The sequence below is a fragment of the Centruroides vittatus genome, unplaced genomic scaffold (genome assembly GCF_030686945.1).
Source record: "Centruroides vittatus isolate TY-2023 unplaced genomic scaffold, ASM3068694v2 contig_364, whole genome shotgun sequence".
Lineage (NCBI taxonomy): Eukaryota > Metazoa > Arthropoda > Arachnida > Scorpiones > Buthidae > Centruroides > Centruroides vittatus.
The window spans coordinates 4,461,038-4,486,112 of NW_027122188.1; the positions used below are offsets into that span (position 1 = coordinate 4,461,038).

Sequence of the window (25,075 nt, forward strand, 5' to 3'; positions counted from 1 at the left end):
AATTAAAAAGCAATTGTAAATTTCTTTCGTTTAATAAATCGAATGTCTGTTATAATGTACGTAGAAAATGATTTATGTTGCTTCTATATGATTTTATGCGTGGTTGCTCTAATTTAATAGCTTTAGTGATAATTATATATAATTTTTTACTGGGTAATTATTTTATTTAATTCGTCGTTATCCTTGACTTTACATGCTACTTTAATTATTTAATTAGTTTGCTAATTTTATTTTAATAACTTCATCCAATTTTAAAAAACTAAAGAATCCATGTCATATGTCATTTTTTCCATTATCATGAAACACTATATAGATAGATTTCCTATCTAAATGCTTATCAGATTTTCTGTATCCGATTTTTTTGGTATAATATATCAAAATTGACTCGATAATGTAACCTTAAAGGCATTTTCTATAGTAGACTATGTGGAAGTCGAGCATTCCCGCTCGGTTTCGATCCAACGAAATTTATCTTGAAACCAAGGCAATTATCTTTTAACCAAGACATTATCAAGTAAAACAAATGTTCCGCTAGATAATGCTTTCAGTTTAGAGAAAAAAAGATGATATATTATATTACATATAATCATAAATTATTAATCACGTAGAGAAAGACAAAAATTGTCTTTCTTTAAACACATTTTAAATTGTAGTTTCATTAGTTCATTTTAATTATTCTATGTATTAAATACTTTTGTTTATTATTTAAAATATATATTTTTACGTTTAAAATTTTAAAAAAATTAAATCAATATTGTTGTAATTTCTTAAAAAAAAACTTATATATAAAAAATTTTGTATGAAAGAAATCAAACATATATTTGAGAACTACAAATAGGAAAAGTTCATTCATACTTGTATAAAAATGATTCGTTCTGTATGCAGGGGGAAAAAAAAGAGACAAATCGATTTACACTGATTTAACTTCAACCCAGTGAAATTCCTGAACAACAGCTGACTAACTAGAGCAGTGGGCGTATTTGCGGCCATGTCTATGCGATTGATTGATTGCTAGTTCACTGTATCCAATGCTTCATCCAAGCAAACCTACAGGAAGTCGTTGGATATCGAGAAGGGAGCGATCTGTTGGACTTTAAATGCTTGGTTAAACATCGATACTTAATGACTCGTAAAAATTACGGTATCACTACTGTATATACGTAACCATATTAAACATCAGCTCCTAATGATTATTAAACTGAATTTTATTAAAAGATATTAAGCATGCTATAAATGCTGCTTTAAATTATAAAGTATACATCTATTCTATTTCTATTTTCTAAATACACTGTATCTAAAGGAATACGCATTGCACATAGCCAATCAGAATAAGAGTTTCGTCTGTGACATGTGATCTATATTTTGCCAATCGTACAAGTTTAACATCGCATCCCAGCAAACCGGAAATGCCGCCATTATTTCTCACGCTTCGAAGATTTGATGGTGGATTTCAAGTATATACAGCAAATTTTCATTTAAAATATCGTCATAATCCGCGTAATATTTTGATAGCAGTTATATATTTATTAAATTCTTTCCTAATTACTTTCTTATTTAGTTGTTCGAGCTGAAAGCTATTCCGTAGATATAACATTGGTAGAAGATCAGAGGCAGTTCTATATAAGAGCTAATACAGCTTGCTCGAGCTGCTCAGGGCCCCCAACTTTTAAAGGGAGGCCCAAAAATTTCATGCAAAAGCTCTCGGAAATTTAGATCTATCTCTGCAAAAGATAACGAACTCGTATTACAAATAAAATGCTCTCAGTTTCCAATGATCTTAGCCTTTACAGTGTCTATAAATAAGAGTCAGGGACAAACGTTTGGTTGCATAGCGATATTATTACATAGTTAAGTACTGTATTTACACGTGGGCAGTTGTAGGTGTTCAGCTCAAGGAACAACACACAAAGTAAGACCGTAATGAAAAGAAATAGAATCCATATTGCAACAGAAAGAGTTTAATACAGACTGTACCATGTCTATATTAGCGGCGTGATTGCACCGGGCGCTTGCTAGTTTATTAAGAATGAAAACTTCCATCTGGTCATAAAATAATAATTTAATAAAAATTTAATAAAATATTTAATCAAAAATTTTTCTTGGGAAGATTAAAATATATAAATTCTCTAACTATTATAAATATAAAATCTTTTAAACAGATTCTGAGAACGTTTATATTTTATTTTTTAATTTTTATTAATAAATATTGACATGATTAAAGAATGTGGGTTTAATACTTTTTTATTTAAATAAGGATAGGAAAGGAAATAATGTATACAAACATTATTCAAAATTGTTCGAATGTAATAGCATATACTTTTCTATTATAATTGAATAGAATGACCATTATAATAACTATGAACATTGAAATAATTCCAGAGAAATGATTGAAATATGAATCAAACAACCATTTAATTAATTGAATTAACTTATACAGTACAACTGCAGCATTTTTGTAAAATAAAATACAACATTCTTTTTGGTTTAAGGAACATTTCAGAGTTTAAAAAATATATAAAGCCTTTTTAGTAAATTTGACCAAAATTTTCAAAATTCTACTAAAAAGAATTAAGTTTTGATCTGTTAAATTCAATTAATTATACGATTTTAACAGTAATGATTTTTGTGATAAAAGTGTTCGTTAAATTATACGTAACACTTAAATAATAAAATTAAATATGATTAAAAAATTTTGAATCTTAAATTATTTTTCTTAATGAGTAAATATTACAAAAGTCTTGTTTAATAATTTTTATTCATTTTATTCAGCGAATAAATTTGCTTAAATGCATATATATACATTGACAAACAGTTTAAGTTTTTCGTATAAAAATATAATTTCAATTTTGAAAGAAATTAAATATATTTTTTTAAAAAACTTTTTATTAATCTCATTATAAAAAATTTCACTTATACTCTTAAGTAATAATATTAATATATGAAGTTATTTTTAAAATTTTTTAAAATTTTTATGCTTATTTTTTAAAATAAACTCATATTTATTCTATTACCTAAAATTTTCCAACGCTAAATACTAAATTTTATTTTGTTTAAATGAATATTCGCTTTCAAATAATTAATATCTAATTTGAATATATAAACAGAAACAAAATTTCTTATGAATCGATAATCAGATAATTAGAAAGTGGAGAATTTAAAATATATCATAAAAAATAAGTTATAAATTGTTCAGATTAATTAATATAAATGTAATTTTAAATAATAGTTAAAGTTTAGTATCATCGTATTAAATTAAAACAATTGATAAAGTATTACGATAAATTGTAGTATAAAGTAAGGATCTCTAAACAACTGTTAAGTATTATTGTAATAATTGATTTTTATAAGTTCAAAAATTAAATTTTTCAATTAAAACTTAATAATTAATTAATTAACTGTATCACATATCATAATAACAATAAATATAAATATAATTTTACATGATATTTCTCTTCTGTTTTAGCCAAATAAGTTACATTACATTGTTAAAGTTTTTAATATATTTTTCTATAATCAATATTTGTGATAAAAATATTCGAATAAAAGTAATTTTTAAATTTTAATAAACATTTTCCTTGTTTAATTTACAAGTAATTCAATTTTCTTCCGTTAATTTAAATGAATGTAAGTAACAACATAAAAGCTGATCTCTTAACATTAAGAAATATTTTTTATAAATAAAAAAATTGAAATTTATTCAAAATTTTTTATTATTATTATTATTTGAATTTTTCTCCAACTGTTGCATTTACATTCATTGATGCAATTATCGATATTCCCACTTTATGGTACGAGCAATGGCTAGAGTTTTATCAAATCACTTTTAGGAATAAAAAAATTTTTTGTTTTTTCTATTTTGTATTTCAGATAAGTTATGCATAAATCCTTTACTCTTATTTTCGCTTTGATGAGATTCAATATGAAATTGCACAAATAGAATCCTTTCATTCTTCCAAATGCAAACTGACATGCTTCTGCATCTATCCACTTTCACAAATTTTTGAATAATTTGAAAATTGATGGAATTTATTCGTTTATTCTTTGGAATTCATCTTTAAAATAAACGAAGTAATATATATATATATATATATATATATATATATTTTTTCCATTAATGCTTAATGACTTTTAGTACATATACTTGAGAAAAACCATTAACATAATTTTGAAAATATTTAATGGGTTATACCTTTACAGATTCTGAAAACGTTTATATTTTATTTTTTAATTTTTGTTAATAAATATTGACACGATTAAATAATCTCGGTTTAATACTTCTTTATTTAAATAAGGATAGGAAAAGAAATAATGTATAAACAATTGAATTCTTCCCCAAGCAACAACAGAAAATTTGGCTTTTAATGGATATTTCTAAATTTAAACTATTTATTTAGTTTAAAGCATTTATTCGTTTTTATTGTCTTTTACTATGACATTCGTTTATTTTGACATTTACGAAGTTCTTAAAAATAATAAAAAAAAAAACTGCATAACTTTTAAAATAATTCTTTCTAATATTTGAATTTAAATTATTTTATTTACAAAAACACTTTTTTATATCTTTCTTTATATGCCTTTTTTCCCCCTATGATAAGCCAGTACAATTAGAATATGTCAATGTACAGGTAGTTGTTTCTCTTTGATCACTTCTTCCTTCTTGAAGTCAGTACGACTAATCAAATGCGGTAGGTTCAGTGCTATAGCGAATTCTTTCTAATTACCATCAAGCAATTGTAGACAGGAAAATCCGCTTCATTTACAACCATCGTTAATAAATTATCTTATCTGAGACAGCATCCATCAGTCGAATGTATTTGAAGTTTTCAAAATCGCTACGGTGGGGTGATTTCCCTCTAATCTCTCTCTTCGACGTTCCAGTCTATTAAATAGTGCTTTTGGTTTGCTTTGCTTTCCATTAATCTTATTAAGCGGCGACATATAATATGAGACAAGTAGAAAGAATAAGATGATTTCCAAATCAGAAAAGATTCAAATTCTAAGTAATATTAGTTTGATAAGGGATTTCTCTCTCATTATTAAATTAAAACAATAATGAATAAGTATATGGATTAAACATTTAATCAGTTCAGTTTAAAAAAAATCTATTATTGCATTCATTTTAAAATTGTATCTCATATTTTTAATTATTAAAATAAATTATTTACTGCAAATTTCTAGTTCGAATATAATGGTAAGAAGTTTATATTATCTCTAAGAATGCGAACATAAATAGATCTTTGAGATCTTTGAAGAGCTTTCTGGCGGAATGTAAATGTAAAAATTTAATTCTCCAAAGTAAATATGCTGTTGTATCATTATAAAAATTATTTATTTTCACTTGAGTTATTCGTAAACTGAATAACTGGTAGGAAGTTATTTGAAAAATAACATACAGTTTACGTTATTCCCAGATTATTCAGATGATGATAAACATTTTTATTATTATTTTTTTTTAATTTAAAAAATTTTCTTTAAATTTAATTTTATTGGAATTTCAAATATTCATTTACTTGCACAGAATTAAGTATTGAAAATAGTGGTAAAATTTCTTTTATTACGAGTATATTTCGCCAGATTTAATGTTAACGTGGTCAATCGAATACATGACAACACAATTAGTACATATAACTTGTTAAATGCAATAGAAATGATGAATATTTAAAATACATTAATGTTTGAAAAAAGCACGAAAAAACTGATATGAATAATAAACCTTTTCGTTAAAAAAATTGGTGTTTTCTATCACGAATTTAAAATACCCAGAGCTAATATTTTACGATGAAATTATTATTAAAATATGAAATTCGGACAATTTAATACAAACAATTTGAAATATGTAAAACAAATTGCGTAACAAAAACTGGTAGGCCTATATTTTGGATAAAATTAACTAGTATATCCCAATATTTAAGTTTATACTTGTCTGAAATTTCCACGTATCTAGGGATAAAATTTACCCAATAACAGCATCCATCAAAGCTATAAATTTAAGCCATTTTGTATTAAACAACTTATGCACAACTTGCCACTTATGGATAATGGCCTTACATAGTTGGGAGATTGAATATTACTATTTATATAAACTTATGGAGTAATATTTCTTCTGTAATATATCAAGGGGACGTGCCATACGCGCTAAAGAGAAATTCACCATCAAACATCAAGACTAATATTATATCCTTTAATTATATATCAGTTGACAACCGGATCAATTAAGATACTCTATGGTAAAGTTAGTGGAAAATCCGGTAAAATTTCCAAAAGATTCAGTACAGAATTTCCATATTTTCTACTAAGATTTTAGTTAAAAATATGCTTTATTATCTCCTTTAGGCAAACAATTGAATTCTTCCCCAAGCAACAACAGAAAATTTGGCTTTTAATGGATATTTCTAAATTTAAACTATTTATTTAGTTTAAAGCATTTATTCGTTTTTATTGTCTTTTACTATGACATTCGTTTATTTTGACATTTACGAAGTTCTTAAAAATAATAAGAATAGTTATATATGTTAAATGACATTCCTTTGCTATTTTAGTTTATCTTCACTTAACAACGTGTTTGATGTTTAGAAAAATGTATAAAATAAATGTTAAAGAAAATAAAAGAAACTATTAATTATGCTTTACTTTTTTTACAATTTGTTTCTATTGTATCGAATTTAAAAATATAAACAAAATTTTTAATATTAACTTTAACAATAAAGGCGTAGAAAGAATAAAAACGAAAGATTAGAAATACAAAATGTTATACTGTAATTACAAAATTATACAGTATTAAGTAATTAACATAAGCTAGACAAAGAATTTGCAAACATTTTAAAGATATACATTTAAAATATTAGAATAAAAAATAGTAAGTTCAATCAATATCAGCTTTATTATATATAGCCTAGTTGCTTTAGTTTATTGTAAAAACGTTAAATATATTTATTTAATATTAAATTTAGGGTTGATATATAAAAGTAAAATTCAAATTCCATTAAACATGATCTGAAACTAAGTAAGTTTTTAATGCTAATATTTATTACAGATGAAATAAGATAAAAATTTCAAAATAACTTTTAATTTTGTTCAAAATTTTATAAAAATTATTTAAATGTCATAAATATTTTATTTATTTCAATTCAAGCCTCTATTCTTACAATATATTAAATTTAAATTATGCTATTTTGCATAAAATAATTCAATCCAATTTTTATTTTGTGGATGAAAGATCATACTGCATTATTTTATGCAAAAGTAAAGATATGCATAACAAATATTTGATATACTGGAAGATATTTTTGTTAGAATGTTATATATAGAAAATAATACGAATATTTATAACGTGTATTAATATGTTCGTTAGATGTTAAAATTTTTATTTTCTGATCAAAGTTTGTATCTTCAAGTTCTTGTATAAAGTAAATAAAACAAATAAATGCATTCCTTACACACATACACACACACACACACAAAAAACTAATAAAAGAATTAATGCAAAACTATGCTTCAAACTTTGGCAAACATTCATCTCTCTTATCAACATTTCGAAATAGAAAACAGATAGTGAAAAAAGAAGTGATTCCATTTTCTCTTAACTATACCTTAGCCGTCAAGTTAAAGAATAATTTTGCATTTCAATTCAATTCTAGATACATTTTTGCCGTAAGCTTGGAAGACTCCATTGATTTTTGACGAGGGCAAATGAAATTGAATCCAAAAACCCTTTACTGGAGAGAGAGTGCTTCCAGTATAGGGACACAGGTGGAGAGATACACAAATTCCCTTATTGACCGATACCATGAAGAATCACAAGCTGCTTTTGAGATAAAATGTTGAAAGTTCTGTTTAATAAATTTTAACTATATACACTTTTTTTAGAATTAAACACTAATAAAAACAATTAAAAAAGAAGAAAAATTTTTAAAAAATTATTGTTTCTTTAAAGAAATAACAAAATATATAAGACAACTTTTAATAAAATATTTTATAGTAGAATTAAGTATGGATTTAAGTTTAATTGTAGCAAAAATTCTTTGTAAAGTTTGTTTTCGAGTATGATATGGGATTTCGTTGAAACTATGAAAATTCTTTCAAGAGGAAAAAGTAATTTAATATAAAAGAATTTCTATCAAGAATTTATAAATGAGTAAAAGAAAGTATTTATTATTGTTTTCGATTATAAAAAATGCACTTTAATCTACATAGGATTTACCTTTTTTAAAAACATAATACATGAAAAGTTTGCTTAAGATATACGAAATCATAAAAGAAATATAACAGGCGTATACATTTTGAAATTGCAATTTTTAGTCGGTTTATTTTTAAATTTTGAATATATAAAACGAATTTCTTTTATTCCTTCAATAAATTTAAACGTAAATGGATTATATACTATTTAAAAGTTAAAAAAAATAAAATAAAACTTTATATAGTTTATAGAATTAATTTAATCTTTACAACAGGATTACAAGTTTGATTTTAATATTATAATCGGATAGAAAAATAAATTGGATTATTAAATTTAATGTAATAAAAAATTATTAAACTTCATAAATCTTCAAAAATTAATTTTTAAAACCTAAATTTAAGATAATTATAGAGTTGTAGAGATTCTCTTCAGTGGCCAGATGGCATGTAGTTAGCACTCGGAAGGGGATTTATGAGGACGTAAGTTCTGGCCCCATTTCCTCCCACCTATCTTCCTTTGGTGAGTTTTCTAATACTTTCAACATTTATCATTCTTTGAATGATAAGTAGAAAGCGGCAGATAAAGAAAATTACAAATTTTTATTCTTTGTATCTCTTATCTCTGATATTAATTTTTAACGTAGCTATTACTTTAAAGCAATTTTATAGAAGAATATTACACAAAACTAATAAATGTCCTTTTCTCTAAAAATATTAGAGATTATCTTCCATATTACTTTAAATGTCTTCGTATTAATCCAATTAAAATATTAAATCCGTAATTTATAAATCCTCATACTTCGACATTATCCAAATTTAATCCTGGAATTATTCTTGATAAGATCTTAATCTCAGCTCCATAATCTTTTGAGCTAGATTTGAATAAAATAACTTTAGAAAGAAAGAGAATAAATAGTTCTACAGAAATGATTTAATTACTTCGAATATCATTATAGCATTTTTTAATTCTCGAAGAAAAATTAATTGGAATTATTGTATGAAAATAATTCATTGAACGACTTCATTTTCTTTAAGAAACTAATTGTCATTTTTACTAATTTTTTTAAAATACTTTTTATTGCTCTCTGTAACTGCAATTTTTGTAAAATAATTATTTAGATTTTTTCAAGAAATTGGTATAATTAATCCCGAAAAGTTATTTTTTAACAAGTCTAATAACTAATTTTAATGATTTACGCTTTGTACTTTATTAGACCTTTGATATTTTTCATTATTTTAACAAAAGTCTAATTGAAATTAGTAGCAAAATATAAAAGACTTTTAACAAAAAGATAATTAGCATAAATCATTGACATTTTCTAAAAATAAATGAAAATGAAAAGGTTCAGTTCTTAAACTAGAAATCCCGGATTTCACTTTCTAATCTCGAGATATTTAAATTTTTACAATGTAAAGAAGTTTTGCAAGTACTCTTGTACCTCGAACCGTTGTCAAATGCATATGGCGAGCAATTATCTTTCGCTGTTCAATAACATTGATTAGTCAGGATTTCGCGCATTTAACAGGTTTGAAAAGATGCAACTAGAAGTTGGTAAAGAGTCGGGTTGATTGGTTCTGTAATTAAAAGCACTTGATCATTACTAAGGATTAATAGCGAAGTTGGATTTATCGAACTGCCAAGAATATTCAAACCTGTTGTATAATTTAATCTTACTTGACTTAGTTTTGAGTCTCAGTAATTTAACAGAATGATTCATATGAGAAAATTTTCTAATCTTCTTAAAGCACAATTAAAATAAAAGCATTCAAACAATTCAATTAATGACTTCATCTGGATTATGCTATTCTTTATTACTTACTTTGTTTAAAATGTAATAATTTTTATTAAAATTTGTTACTTAATTATACAACTAAATCATCAATATTACATTAGTTTATAAGAGTGCTTTAGAAGTTCAGTTTAGCTGACATAATGTAGCATAAATGGAGTCACGGCATAAATAGCTTTCAACGTTATTACATGACAAACTGCATACATTGGGCGTCAACTGTGATGTTTCTTACTTCGATTAATTATCGTTATTGCATCGTATATCATCGATTATTCTTTTTCAAGAAGAACCAGATGATGATAATCTCCATTGACTCGTGTTTTTAGCTTTAGTTAAAGAAGTATTTGATGGTCTCTTTAATATTAGGAAATCTCACGCATTACTTAAAAAATGCATACTTGTTACAAGAAAGAATTTCAAATTATGAGTAATATATTTTAATATTACTTTATCCGTTAATTAGGTTTATAAGACTGTCACCCATTAAAAAATTTTTAAATCTTCAAGCAAAACTACAGTAATGATCTACTAATTTTTAAATATTATTGATTAAACATAAATTTTAAAGCAGATTTCCCTGGATAACGATTAAATTGAAAGTATCCAAATTTTATGTTTTTCTTTTTATGATCGTAACTTCAAGTAACATTTTGAGGCGATATTTTATATTTCAGAAATTTAGCTGTTAATTTAACGCTAAAAAAGCCCACATTTTAAATACACGTTAATCATTTCTTAAATTTAATTTCCATTGTATTTGCATAAATAATACTATTTTATTAATCCTCACTGTTTGACATACTCTGCTCTATGAAATTCTAAGAATTCTCAAGAGAAAGAGAAAAATATATAAAATCTTCTTCAATATAAGCGTAAATGGACTTTAGCAAAGTTTATCTCTATTTTCTTGAAAAAGTATCTGCAAAAACGACCATTTTTTATCAGAAGCAATAGGTGGTCGTTATACCGGGTTACGCTATTTTCTAAAGCATAATAAATGGGAAAACTCGATAGATATTGATATTTTAATATAATGAAATTTTTAAATAATTTGGATCATCTCGATTAATTTTAAACTGGGATAAGAAATTTTATATAGTTACAGAAAGCAATAAAATGCAAATACTTTTTATATTGAAAAAAAAAAATATATATATATATATATATATAAAGTTCGCTCTATATCCAATACAGATTTTCTATAGGAAATTTATTTATTTACTTTTAGAATTTAATACGAAAGTTCTTTTATAGCTAATTTTTCTGGAATGCAAACAGGATAGCGTCAAAATTTCCAAATAGTAATGTAATAAAACGCTCTATTGCATGATCGTAAAAATTTGACATTAATAGAAAAAGCATCACTATATAAATTATAATTATCAACAATTTTGTTAACCTTGACTATTTTCAAAGTTAAACAGATTCCGTATTTTATTATTCATGTCATTAACTGTCATATTGGGCATTGCAGCCGATCTATCTTTAGTGAGGCGTGGTTGCTTGTTCCAAGCTTGTATCTCTTCTTATAGTCAATTAGGAGGGCATACAACAGAGAAATATACGAAAAGAATTATCAAAAGGTAATTTCATATACCTATACAAAATAATCGAATCATAATTAATAATTCTAATCTAACGCCGAGATAAAATTTTATAGAGAATAAATTGAAAAGAAATTCATAGGTTGATAAAGGAAATAAAATGTATATCTAAATGTTTCATTTTATTTGTATTTTAATATTAATGGAAATCAGGTAAGTTATTTTTTGATTAGTAAAGAGTTAAAATGTTAATAAATTTAAATTTTATAAACATAATTTTTTTTTATTTAGTAGATATTTATTTCAATTATAGAAATTCTTACATAAGAAATGTTTATTAATTTATTTTTTACATAGACATAGCATTAATTACTAACTAAGCAAGCTTTACAGGAATTTTAAAATTAAAAAAAGTTGTTTTTGTATCTAGTTTTTCATTACTAATAATAAAATATTTTCAAATAATATATTAAACCTATGTAAATATTATTTTTCATATATATATATATATTGATAATTTTCTTTACTTTTTACAAAGATAGAAAAAGTATCAGAACTATAAATTAAGAAGATGTAGAGACTAGTGGAATTTCTAAGCCAAAAAGTTAATTGAACTGAACACGCAATAGACCAACAATTTCTATTGTCACCCAGTTACAGGAATGTCTGTTTATTTTCAGTTTTACCTATCGTGTCTTAGGAACGCCCTTTCAGTGTTGAAAAAGATAAAGTAAAAAATACGGTTGCCTTAGAGATAACCAAAGTAAAAATAAACTAAGATACTCTTAAATTAACAAACTGGAAAAATTCAAAAATATTCATCATCATTTTAAATTTATTATTATTATTACTGTTATTATCTCAATATTTTCGAACAATGCATTATTTTATGTACATTAGAAACCAGATTGAAGAAAAAGTAACAATTTTTTATTATGTAATTTTTTTTTTTGAGGAAAATATTTTCATAAACAAAACTGTTTTGAAGAAAAATAACTTCAATAATGGAATACTGTTTACTTAATAATATTAAAACCATTTTTACATAATAATTTAGCCTCGGGTATGTTGCAAACAGCATTGAATTCAATTTGAATTCACTAAGAATATAAATATTTGTCACTCCATGACTTTACTTCTATTCAAATTATTTTACGCGAAAATGAACGTTTGTATGGTCCAATACTTTCTTTTCTCATACATTAGCCCAAAGTAATATTTCTGATGTTAATAGCTGATGCTAATGAGATCCTTTGATATTCTCCTTATGATGCAAATAACGTTTGTTGTTATGCATAATGAGTTGCTTTATACAGATTTAAATATAGATTTATTTGTTTTGTATATTTATATTTGGTGATTTTGACACAAAACAAATGGGAAAAAATAATAATTTTGCTATTTACTAAAACTTTTGTTTTTACTTTTACGATAAATTTAACAATTACTCTATTATTCTCGTAAAAAATTTAATAAAATCTGAAATTTAAACAGCTATTCACTTATTATTTTTAATACTGAGAGTTTAAAACTGACTTTCTTGATATAATTTATGTATCTAGATAATTTATTTTATTTTTTATAGAAGTTAAATACGATGCTTGATCATTTGCAAACGGCTAATATCCCATTTTATTAATAAAAAAAAAGTAAGAAAGGCATTAAATAACCGTTTTTAATTTTTTATAAATGAAAAATTAGGTGATATCGTTAGTTTATAACGTTATAAATATATAAATCATAATTTTAAAAGTATTTTATTACTCCTTACTCCGTGAATACAATATAATCTACGATAGTATCGACGTTAGTTTTTTTCTTTCTTATTTTGCTATTTTTGAATGAGAAAAGGAAAACAAATTTTTAATTTTTTTGTAGAGGAAAAAAGAGAAATTGATCTTTATTATAAGAAGTATAAGAACTACACGCCACACGTATGTCACAACTGATCGCGGTTGGTTGCATCTATGCATATGTAATACAATTTGCTGATATCATTATTTCTCTTACAAAATACTTCTTATTGAATTATTAAATATTTATAAATTATAAATATTCGAAAAATTTCTAGCAAAAAAAGAGAAAAAAAAATATCTGAAAAAATAGAAAAATTTGTAATTATAATTTGTAACTCAATCTTATTTGTTATTATTGCAAATTTCAAATAGAATTCTTTGTAGACTAAAGTTGATATCTTATAATTTAATAAATATTTATGAATAGATATTATAAAGTTTATTTAAAATGTTTAATTTTTATTGCAAATTTAAATATGAAAAAGTTTAAAATTTACTTAAAACTTGAGAAGTTTATTGAATAATAAATGAAGTATGAACGATTGCATTTTAATATTTTAATATAGGGCTTTAATATAAATAGAGTTTTAAAAAAAATGTTTTTTTAATAGAAATTATTATTGAAAAACGAATTTAATAGACGTAGAAAATATGAGGTTACCAATATATTTCATAAAATGGAATGCTTTATTAACATTGTTTTTTTTTAAATATATTACTAAAAATAACTTATTTAAACGATATTTATCAATGTCTGTGGTATAAAGACTGTTTTGATGGGATAGGCATAATGTTATTGAAAATCGTGACTATGTTTTATAATCAAGAAAAGTTTCCTTCCATATTTTAAATGTAATCGAATTCTTAATCTATGTATTGGAAAATGAAAAAAGATAGCATTCCATCAGATAGTAGCTGTACTCGTCACAATGATTGATTGCATTAAAGCTAGTCGCATTCATCAATTTTCCAAATTTATTTTAATAAAGAAAGATTAACGTTTTGATATTCACTATGCGATATTATATATTTAACATAGCATAAAAAAAATATCAGTTCATTTTCCTAATTATAGAACAATTAGTTAGGTACTGTACAGTACCAAGTAATTATTAGTTGTAAAGAAACCTTAGAATAATTAAGTGGAGAGAGATGCAATCATTAAGTGTAACTAGAGAACAATTAGTTATATAAACGATAAAGAATAATTAGGAAAATACGTTCAAATCTCTTATTTTATGATATATTTAGTAAATATTAAAGCGAATAAAATTTAAATCTCAATAATTCAGACATACTGTATCGTTTAAAAATAGTAACTGCGCTACAGAAAATTCCATTTTCTAGAGTAAAACAAATTCAGAAGCGAGTTTGAATAATAGACTGGACAATATCTGCATACTACATCATTCAAATCTCTAGAGATTCCTAAAATAGCTGGAAATCCATAGAGACGATACAGAAATCTCTAAATGATAGTTCACACTTAGAAAGACGATTGTTAATATTTTGCAAACACATTATGAATGTGTTTGTGGAATATTTTCAGATCTAGTTTTAGAATAAAATGGATATTTGGTATTATCAAATCGAACATACTAAACGGATTTATTCCGAGTTTTTATTTTATATTTTTCGAATTTTTTAAATTCAATCTTTCGTCCTTATATTTATTTCATCGACGTATTTTTTCCTCTTTTTATTTAATAAAAAAAATGATAGTTATTTAAGACTTAAAATTTAGTTTATTTATTGTTTAAAAATTACTATTTTAGATAATATATAAAATTAAAAAAATAAATTATATACATTAATAATATTATTTACCAAATTTTTAATGTTATTTCTTATTTTATTTAATTATTTAAACTATATAACTTGTAATAATAATAAGTTTTTTTTAATAAAATGAAAGATAGAATATTGTAAGAATTATCTTACTAATGATTTATCATTTATTTTAGACAATTAATAAACAAAAACGCAAGCATACACGAATTCTTTTTATGTAAAACTCTCAAAATAAAGAAAAACCGATATTAAGCAATGTTCCAGTTTCTTTTTTTCTGCTTATACGAAGTTTCACAATGCAATATCACCAGCCATGATATACCTTTCATAGTGAAATCAATATTTTCAAAGTATAGTATCAAACAAAAACTTTCTAGTCGATATATTCTTTTTGTGGATCAATAGGAGTAACTTATCTCCCGAAATGGTAACAGAACACAAGCAACAATACTAACCCTATACTCTGTCAATAAATTATGGCAGACGACATATCGTCCAATGCTGCTCTTAAAGATGCCAATTTCTGAAGCAATCTCTAGATACGAGTGCAAAGAGTCTACTGTACAAGGTGCAAACGTTTATTTTTATTGACGTTCATACGGGATGATTGGTTCAGAAGAAACTAGAATGGTCACGCAGGATCTAATGATGAAAGGACATGTCCGTGGGATTGGTGATTTTTTATCGTTTTTCTTACAGCCTTGGAACTAATCAACAGAAACTCTGTCCAGCTAAATCAAATAAAAATAGAATGAAAGTGTAGCAATGTTGAAAGCATTAAGTTTAAATGTATTGTTAGCTAGTCTTTTATCGCTATTGTGGTCAGTCTTCCTTACTTTATTAAAGTGCAATAACTGATTATAGCAGGCGAAGAAACTGGATTCGTGTAATCTGAATAAAATATCTTGCTATAGTAGGAGTATACATATAAATATTTATAATAATAAATGTTGTTTTCGAACATTCGATACAAAAATCCAGAAAGATTAAAGGCTACGTAAATATTTAAATTATATAGCGAGTTAAATAAAATTTTAATATTTATATAACCCTTAATATAAATCATATATTTATTTATTTAAAATTTTACCAGGTTAAAAAATAGAAAATAAATACATATATTGATCTGTGGATTTAAAAAAAGGTTTATTGTAAACTTGTGTGCATAGCATACAATGCCAGTCAAACAATACATAAATTCAAGGGCATCATCAATATGCGTGCAACTTGTTAGAAACTTATACTATTGTGCCTATTGTAACTGAAACTGTTTATAAAGTTTTCCTGAAACATTTGACATATTATAAATAGGCACAAAGATCTATCATTATTATTCTAAAGACATTAAATAGGATCAATAATATCAGAAAAAATTCATCTTTATAAAATGTTTATGTATATATTTTATACAATATTTATATTTATAATATATAATTATTACGTATACATTTTTAAGATATTTTTCATTGTATGTATTCAACATTTTTTATATTTTCACCTTATGTAAATATAAAAATTCAATTTTTTCGTGAGTTATATGTAAAGTTTCGCGCAAAAATAAATATATTTATATTCATATCATTTCTCCTTCTTGTTTTGAGCAAGTTTTATTTTTGAAAAATTCTATCGAATAAGTTGCGTTGGAATTCTTAACTACACGAAATATATTTTTGGATATTTAGATTTCATTCAGATTTATATTCTTTTAATTTTGTAAACAGTATATAATTCATGATCAAATACAATGTGCCTATTTATCTATAACATAAAACCATAAATATTAATTTTAATGTTTATATATTACGTTTTTCCATTAAATTTTATGTGATTATACTATTTTTATCTTAAACGTCCGTAATCATACAAAACTTTACTAATATCAAATTTCTACATCCGAAAAATCGATAACATAATGAGATATTACTGTAGTAGTATTAAATCTGTTTTTTCGCAATTTTTATGAAATATGAACTAATAAACCAGCCAAAAATCCAATTCAAACTACAATTTTCATATTAAATCAGTTTAACGACTGTTTAAATGTGTATACACTGTCTTCACAGATAATATAATTCTGAATGTTGACGTGAGAAACTTAGAAAATGGAACACATTAGCCTACTAGATATTATCAACGGAAAAATAGATATAATCCGTATATTTTTCGTTATATTACATAGCCGTTAAATTATATTTTCTGTCTTGTAGATACTATATTTACAAATACACAGTATCTGTTTATGATTTTATTTTCTTAAACGATGCACACTTATTTCAACTTCCAATATCTATCCTTAAATTTTTTATATAATAACGTTAAGAATGTAGAGAATGCATTTTTTAGTACATCTTCTCGAATTTTTTTTTTTAAATCTAAGAGCCAATTTGAGTGAAATTTTCCATGCGGAAATTGTTACAAAATTGATTGCTGATCCGATGCAATTATTTTCAGTGGCTATACCTTATGCTTTTCTGAACTATTCTTTCCCTTCTGCAATAATTCATCCTCTGTTCGTGTTAAAATTTTATACTGAGAAGGATTTTAATTTCTTAAACAGAAACTAATCCTGAATCTACGTTGTAGCGTTTTGTGAGTGAGAGATTTAAATTAAATTTAATTCACTATAGGGAAACATGCCTATAATCATTAAGCAGTATTCTTAATGAATCAGAATGCTAATGCCGTCTAATATACAAAACTCGAGGGATTTATAAATGATCAAAAATAGCTCTTTATATTGTATTATTCATTCATATGACGGATATTCATTAACATAAATGATCGAAACTTCTTTATTAAATCTAACTTTAGTTTAAGATTTAAATTTAGTCTGTAACGTTTTAATTTATTCACAAAATGTCTTTTGTTTACATTTTATTAAAGTTTATATATGTGAATGAATACATATTTTGACGATTGACAAGAATATGTCTTATATAAAATTTTTACACAAACTCGTTAAAATATTTTAATTAAATTAAAATAGTTTAGTAAAAAATATACTGGAATTATATCAAAATTATTTTCTACACTATCAGCTTCATACTCTTTGTTATCTGATGTATCGTAAGGTATACTTATGTATTACTTCGAAAGATTAAATGCTTTGTCGTTATCAGATAAGTTTCAATCAGAATAAATCATTTATTTTTATGCTAACACTATTTTTTATGTATATATTTATCACGCATATTAGAAAAACCAATCACGTTTAAAATTAGCTGCATTAACAGATTTTTGGATTCTTACGGTGTTAAAGACCCATAGGATCATTAGCTTTCAAAATAATCGATCTCTAGATAAATATTGTTTAACGAACTTTAAAAAGAAAAACACAATGTAAAATTAAGAATTTTATTTGCATTTATACGATAAAAAAAGTTAGAATAAAGTAATTTATCTAGTTTTAATGAATTTCCGAACAGAGACTTTATGCAAAATTCATTAGTTAATTTTAATGAGTCGAAACTAAAACTGCTGTTGAAATCATACAGTTAATTTCTAATGTAGCTGAATGTAATATTATTGATTCCTTTTCACTATACGTTATTATAGATCGGACTCTTGACTTACAGAAACTGAAATAAGAAGAGTAAAGAAAACTCGTCTCGCTAATCAGATCATGGTAAGATGTACTAGTGAACATACTTCTACGGACGTGAAGTTATCGACCATCTTAAGGTGGAAATCCGAAGGTAACTCTCCTCCTGTGCTTCTTGTTGTGTGCAGAAAGTTAAGGTAACTCTGCCAATTCAAAATCTTTAATATAATAGATGCAGACGAAGCAAAAAATCGTTTCTAGAATAAATTCATTGGATAAAAATTACCATAGATCGATTACTTGGACAACTATAATCCCCTCAGACCCGTCTCCATTTCTTACAATAAAAATATTATTCGGGCCTAGGAAAATCAATAATATGAATACATTTACGACGTTGGAAATTTTCGAACTCAAAGAAATTCTTGAATAAAATCATCAGCTTTGGATTTAAATAAAATGTTTCTATTTTTTTTTTTTAAACTCCTCCTTCACTTATATTTGTTTACGATATCTTAAATTTTATTTTATTTATAAATCAAATAAATTTAAATATAATAAAGCATCAGTAAATAAAATTTAGTCTTTGCGCAACATTATAATATATATATATATATTTTTAAAATATTTTTTAAAATTTAATATATACGATCAGATTGTATATTTTGTCCTCATACATTCAATTATTTTGATGTTTTAATAGATTTAAAATTGTTTTTATTATCTATATTATATACAAGATGTAATTCTATAAATCAATTTTATTCGATTTTAGCCGTAAACGTTAAAATAAAAAAAAATAATAATAATAACACTTATCTAGAACACCTTGCAACATCTGTCTATTGATAACATTGTCCTAATCAATCACGGATGACTTCAGAATCATCGATCCTATAAATGACAAATGCACTAACAAATGACAGGAATGTTTCTAATGTTCTGATTCAACTCATGTTAGACGTTGAAATAAAACACTAGAATAATATAATTTCTATTGTAAAAAATATAAAAATATATATATATATATATATATATTTAAATGTAAAATTTGCATTTTTAAAAGGTAAAATTAATTTTATTTAATTGATAATTTTTACAAATATTCATGAGAGCGAATTGGGATTTTCAAATTTCCAATATCGATAAATGTTGTTCTTTTATGGACCTTTGCCAAAATTTGACTTCCTGAATGTTACGTAATATTAAACATTAACTTAAAGAGAGTGAAGAATTTTACAATGCAAAAACAAAAAAATAGGCGAAATAAAATTAAAAATGGAATAAAATATTGTTATTATTATTAGCCCGAGACGTAAAGAATGTCGGGAGATGTATTAAAATAAATATTTCATTAATTTAATTTTTATCGTTTAATTTAGTAATTTGCATAATTTATATGAAATCTATCGTTAACATTAGCGCATCGAATCAGATTTCCATGAACTATAAATATACTTTTGTTCCTGACTCTACATTTATTTAATGGACCAGTCGTTCTGATATATAAATCTGTGCTCGATTTCTAATTCTTTTCCTTTATCCTTCTTTTTCTCTTGAACAATTCTTCCTACACAGAAAGCTTAATAACTTTTATTGTAAATCAAAATAATGAATAGGAATTTGCATAAAGTTCGTATATAACTTTTATTCCTTCCAGTTATGTCAGAAAGTTCTTCCATAAATCGACTAGGTACTTTTACTTTCTGAATCAATTGAATCTGCCATTAAATCCAAGAGATACATTCTTACGAATTTGTTTTATATGACAAGAGAAGCGAGCTTGGGGGCATTTGTTGTTTCATGTCTTATTGCTTCTGTTTTATGAAGAATGTGACTAACCGAATACCGTCACTTGTCTATGTAATTTATTGTTGGCTTTGTTCGATACTCGTCTCAACGACAAATAAAGATACCTCAACAGAGAATAGGAATCTTCTTTCGTATTTAATAAACGTCGTAAAGAAAGTATAGTCCAAGTCGATGCACTTCGGCACCATAAAAGTAAATCCTTACCAATGTCTTGGATGGTAAAAATTCTTTTTTCATTCCCTCCTACACATGTGCACGGTGCCAATTCGAACAATAATGTTTTAATACTTGTTTATCTGTCCGTTTAAGGCGTGTTGGGAAACGTTTGCTCAATAAATCCTATAATGTTGAAATATTTACATGAAGATAATACTTTCTGTCAATGTTTACGGATATAAGAGATTTTGTCTTTTGCAGTTGCATGCTAGTAAATATCTTCAGGGTGACAACATTCATTTTGATCTTGACATTAAGAATAATTTTCTAATGTAGTCATTCCTACATTTGAAAAGTTAATTACGAGTTAAGAACATGCTCGTTATAATTGAAATTTGTCTGCCCTTACATTTGCGACAGTTTCAGAAGAATTAAAAGAATTTCGTGTTGTTATAATAATAATTAGCAGAGAAATTACTACAAACTGATAAGCAAAAGATTTTTTCCCCTCTCCGAAGCAATATTTCCTAATTTCTAATATTCTTATGTCTGAATATTTTTACTGTATTTTTAAATCTTAATGATAAAATGCATCAGAAAATGAGTTTCGTTTACGAAATTATGTACTGTACAAATAAAAATTTTTATGTAGTCATTTGTATAATTTTAAACTTTTAATTTGATAGAAAAGCATTAAAATTGTACAAAAATTTAGCCTAAAGTTACAGTCTAAGAAAAATTGACAGTGGTCAAATTTAGCATAGTCTAATTAATCTTATTTGTTTTAAACCATTAGCAAAGGCTAACAACAGAGAAGATAAATATTTGTATTTTACAATTAAACAGTTTTAATTATTTACCGTTACGACAATAATTAATAGATTTTCTATATAAAACTCAAAATAAGCATTTATTTCCATAATTTTAAAATGTACTTTATAATAATAATAATTTCATTTATTAATTGATAAATAATTAAAATTTTCTTCCAAAATTATTTTAATGCCATCTTCTACGTTAATGTTTAAATTATAAAACAATAATTCTTTATAAACATATCGTAATTTTTTTCACTTATCCTACTTTCGGATCTGATTATCAGAAAAGGAATGAAATATAAAAATCACAGGAAAATAACATCGCTAGAGATTTTTCGCCATTTAGATAAGCAAAATGGAACATTGCTGTTCGTAGCAAGTAGGAAATTCATTTTTGATATATTTTGGATGGACCAATACGCTGACTTATCAGACTCTCAATTTTCGTAGGAAAAAAATCATAGACTCAACTTCCTGTTATTTGAACGGCAGTTTTTTCCCTTCTTTTTCTAATTTTCTCTTCTCAGAAGCATCGAGTGGCGCCAATGATGGATTTTCGGATCAGATTTCTGAATGTTGCATCGGTCAAATATCATAATTTTGGTCATTTGTGAAAAATCTCTGTGTGAACCGGTTTTTTTCGTAATATTCTCAGATCTTAACTAGGATTTTTCAGATAAAAATAAAGCAAATCTTAATATATATATATATTATCATTATTATAATTAAAAAACCGGTTATATGTAAATATTTTGTATACATTTGTATACATTTTATATACATATAACAGGTTTTTCTATCAAGACGATATTTAATTGAAATATATTTTTTTGCTTTGTTTCATTCTTAAAATTTTAGTTAAATTATATTTATAGAATAGTAATTTTATATAATTATTATATTTCTGTAAAATTATAGAATATCATATGTATTTTATAGCCTGTAAAAGAAAATTATAATTATAACTCTGTCTAGATTAAAGTTTTATATTCGTGGATCTAATAATATGTTTAAAATAAAGTATTTAAACAAATTTATCGAAAAGCCAACTAATTCTCAGAAACTATTTACTCTAAAAATAAAATATATTATGGAAATCACAAATATAATTATCATAACTAATTCTGATTCATAACATTAAAATAATTATTAAATGTGCTTATTATAGATACCGGAAGCAGTTCTTTGGTTGACTTTTATTATTATGCGAGAATAGTTTGGCTTTTAAATGAGAAGTTATGTATTAACAAGTTGTTTCACTTTCTAGAACACAATTTATCTTAAATTAATCGTAGCTGCAGCTATGGGAGCTATGAGATAGCTAAACCCCCTCAGCTTACTCAGCTGTCTTCGTATGCAGTATACATAATATATGATTTCTCTTTCATCACATAAACTTAGACTACTTTTACTTTTTTACACGTGGACTGTAGCTAATAGGCATAATGCAGGCAGGAAAAGAGAAAAATACTAGTCATTACTTTTTCAGTTTGTCCTTCGTTTATAAATTTAGTCTCCAAAAGATTTATTCCTGGCTACAGGACTGAAATTAATCAAATTATTTTACAGTTTAAAGGAGCTAAAGTTTTTAATTCTGAATTCGATATGTTAGGTTTCTACGTCCCGTCGTCTCCGGATAATGTCAACTGATCTTGACCTCGAGCGGTGTCCGGTTCCCATATCCTGACTTTAATCTTTGGAAGGTTTTGTTGTTAGGTACAACCGGACGAAAGAGACTATGCTTAATAGGTTATATAAAAAAAATTCCGTTCTAACTAATCGACTTTACACGGGAATATATTTCATGCGGGGGTGCATAATCGGTCGCTGTTGCTGTTAAAGTGATATGTTTTCAGTTCAACGAGATCACTTTCTCGTGGTAACATTTTGTCCTTATATTTAAATACACATATACACATTGGGTATATTATTGGATTGCTTGTGTTTGATAAGCCCTAACATATTATTTACGGGTATAAGTTTTAATATAACAAGTTAATTATTCGTACTGGTCATCCCTTACTCTTCAAATGTAATATTATTAAATTTTCTAATGTTAATGTTATACTACATAATTCAAGAATAAGATATAGGAAATTCTACAACAATAAAAGCGAAAATAATACTTATAACCGATTACTCTTCACACAAATTGCATAGTATTTCTAAGGAATTGTATTGCTCCTAAAGGGGCATTTTACAAAATATGTGTCACAAATCTAAAGAATCATTGTAAATTTTAAATATTATAATAGCAATATAAAGTCTATAATGGTATTACATATAAAATCAATCATATTATTTTGACATAAATGTCATAATGACAATTGCTACACGAGAAGTTAAGATGAATGGTATCAAAGGAAAGTTATCATTGAAGAATCTGTAAGCTTTATCTATAACGACAAGGTTCTGATATAAATAGACCAAATGATTCCTGAAAAACTAAAGTGTAGTCTTCTATATAATAATTAAAGAACACTTTACTATAATTTAGTAATTTTTTATATATAAAATTAATACATTTTCACCATCTGTTCTCAATTTAAATCATCTTACACACTTAAAATATATGGTTTCTTCGATTTATTTTATAAATTACTTCAAAAATTTTTAGTTTTTTTTTCTGTCTTTTTATTTAATTCATGTTTTCATTCGTGTGTGAATTATAAAATTATCATAATCAATTAAATTATTATCACTCGATTATTAAGTGCATACAATCTAGAAATACAAATACATCTAAAGTATTTGTAAATCTCCAAATTATATTCAATTATGTATTATATACTTCAATGTAGCGATAATTATTACAAATTATAAATATTTATCAATTTTAGGATACTCCATTTTAATTAATTAATTAAAATAAATTATCTTATGTAACTTATAGTCTCTATTATAAATATTTGTATAAATTATATTAAAAATTAAGTAAAATTAGCTTAAACTTTTGTAATGATTGTTTGTGTTTCTCAATGTATTAAATATGTATACGTATACATTCGTAAGGATGAATCTCGAGCATTCTTTTGAATTAATTTATTGAATATTTGTAAATATTTCCACTATTACTGATTTTTAAAACAATGAGAGATATGTATATTAAATTTTGATATTTATTTATTTAAAATGAATATAAATTCTTTAAATTATCATGTAAAAACAGTGAGGTTTGCTAAAATCAAAAATGATTAACATTGTTGCGTAAATTAAATATTAAACTTAAATAAAAATAACATTTTTTAGCATGTATAGTTTTATAAATTAATATTTTTATTTCTTTTCATTAATTATTAAATTACAAAATTTAAGTTATGTAAATTTAATTCCATTAATTGATAATTTATTGAGAATCGTTACTAAAAATATTTAAATTTAAAATTTTTTACGTAAAAAAAATAAATAAATAACATAAAATCGACCGAATTTTTACTTCCTAATTAAAAATAATAATAATAATTCTTAAAAATTAATAATTATCCCTAGGAAATAATTGAGTTATTCTTAATATTAATTAAATTTATATTGATTTATTTAAAAATTCATTATTTTACTACTAAAAACATATTAACACAGCTAAATATCGTGTGATTATATAATTGAATGCAGAATTATTAAGCGTCATATGCAAAAATAAAATACCTCA

General features: G+C 24.6%; 1 protein-coding gene and 1 long non-coding RNA gene across 4 annotated transcripts in view; one reads left to right on the forward strand and one right to left on the reverse strand.

The window, feature by feature from the left end:
* Positions 1–25,075, reverse strand: part of LOC136975127 (carbonic anhydrase-related protein 10-like) — a 118,807-nt gene that overhangs the window by 85,801 nt on the left and 7,931 nt on the right. Inside the window, exon 1 of one of the 2 annotated variants that reach the window (XM_067270149.1) lies at positions 19,469–19,553. The exons of the other annotated variant lie outside the window; for it this stretch is intronic. Coding sequence (XP_067126250.1) covers positions 19,469–19,478 — 10 coding nt within the window. The 5' untranslated portion in view covers positions 19,479–19,553. Of the gene's footprint in view, positions 1–19,468; positions 19,554–25,075 lie in introns of those variants that run through there. 2 annotated transcript variants of the gene reach the window in all.
* The window catches only part of LOC136975129 (uncharacterized), a 36,425-nt gene continuing 15,178 nt past the window's right edge, over positions 3,829–25,075 (forward strand). The window contains exons 1-3 of one of the 2 annotated variants that reach the window (XR_010880748.1): positions 3,829–4,068; positions 5,179–5,295; positions 18,655–18,794. This is a non-coding gene — a long non-coding RNA (uncharacterized lncRNA). The remainder of the gene's footprint in view (positions 4,069–5,178; positions 5,296–18,654; positions 18,795–25,075) is intronic. The other variant, XR_010880747.1, reaches the window with a different exon arrangement.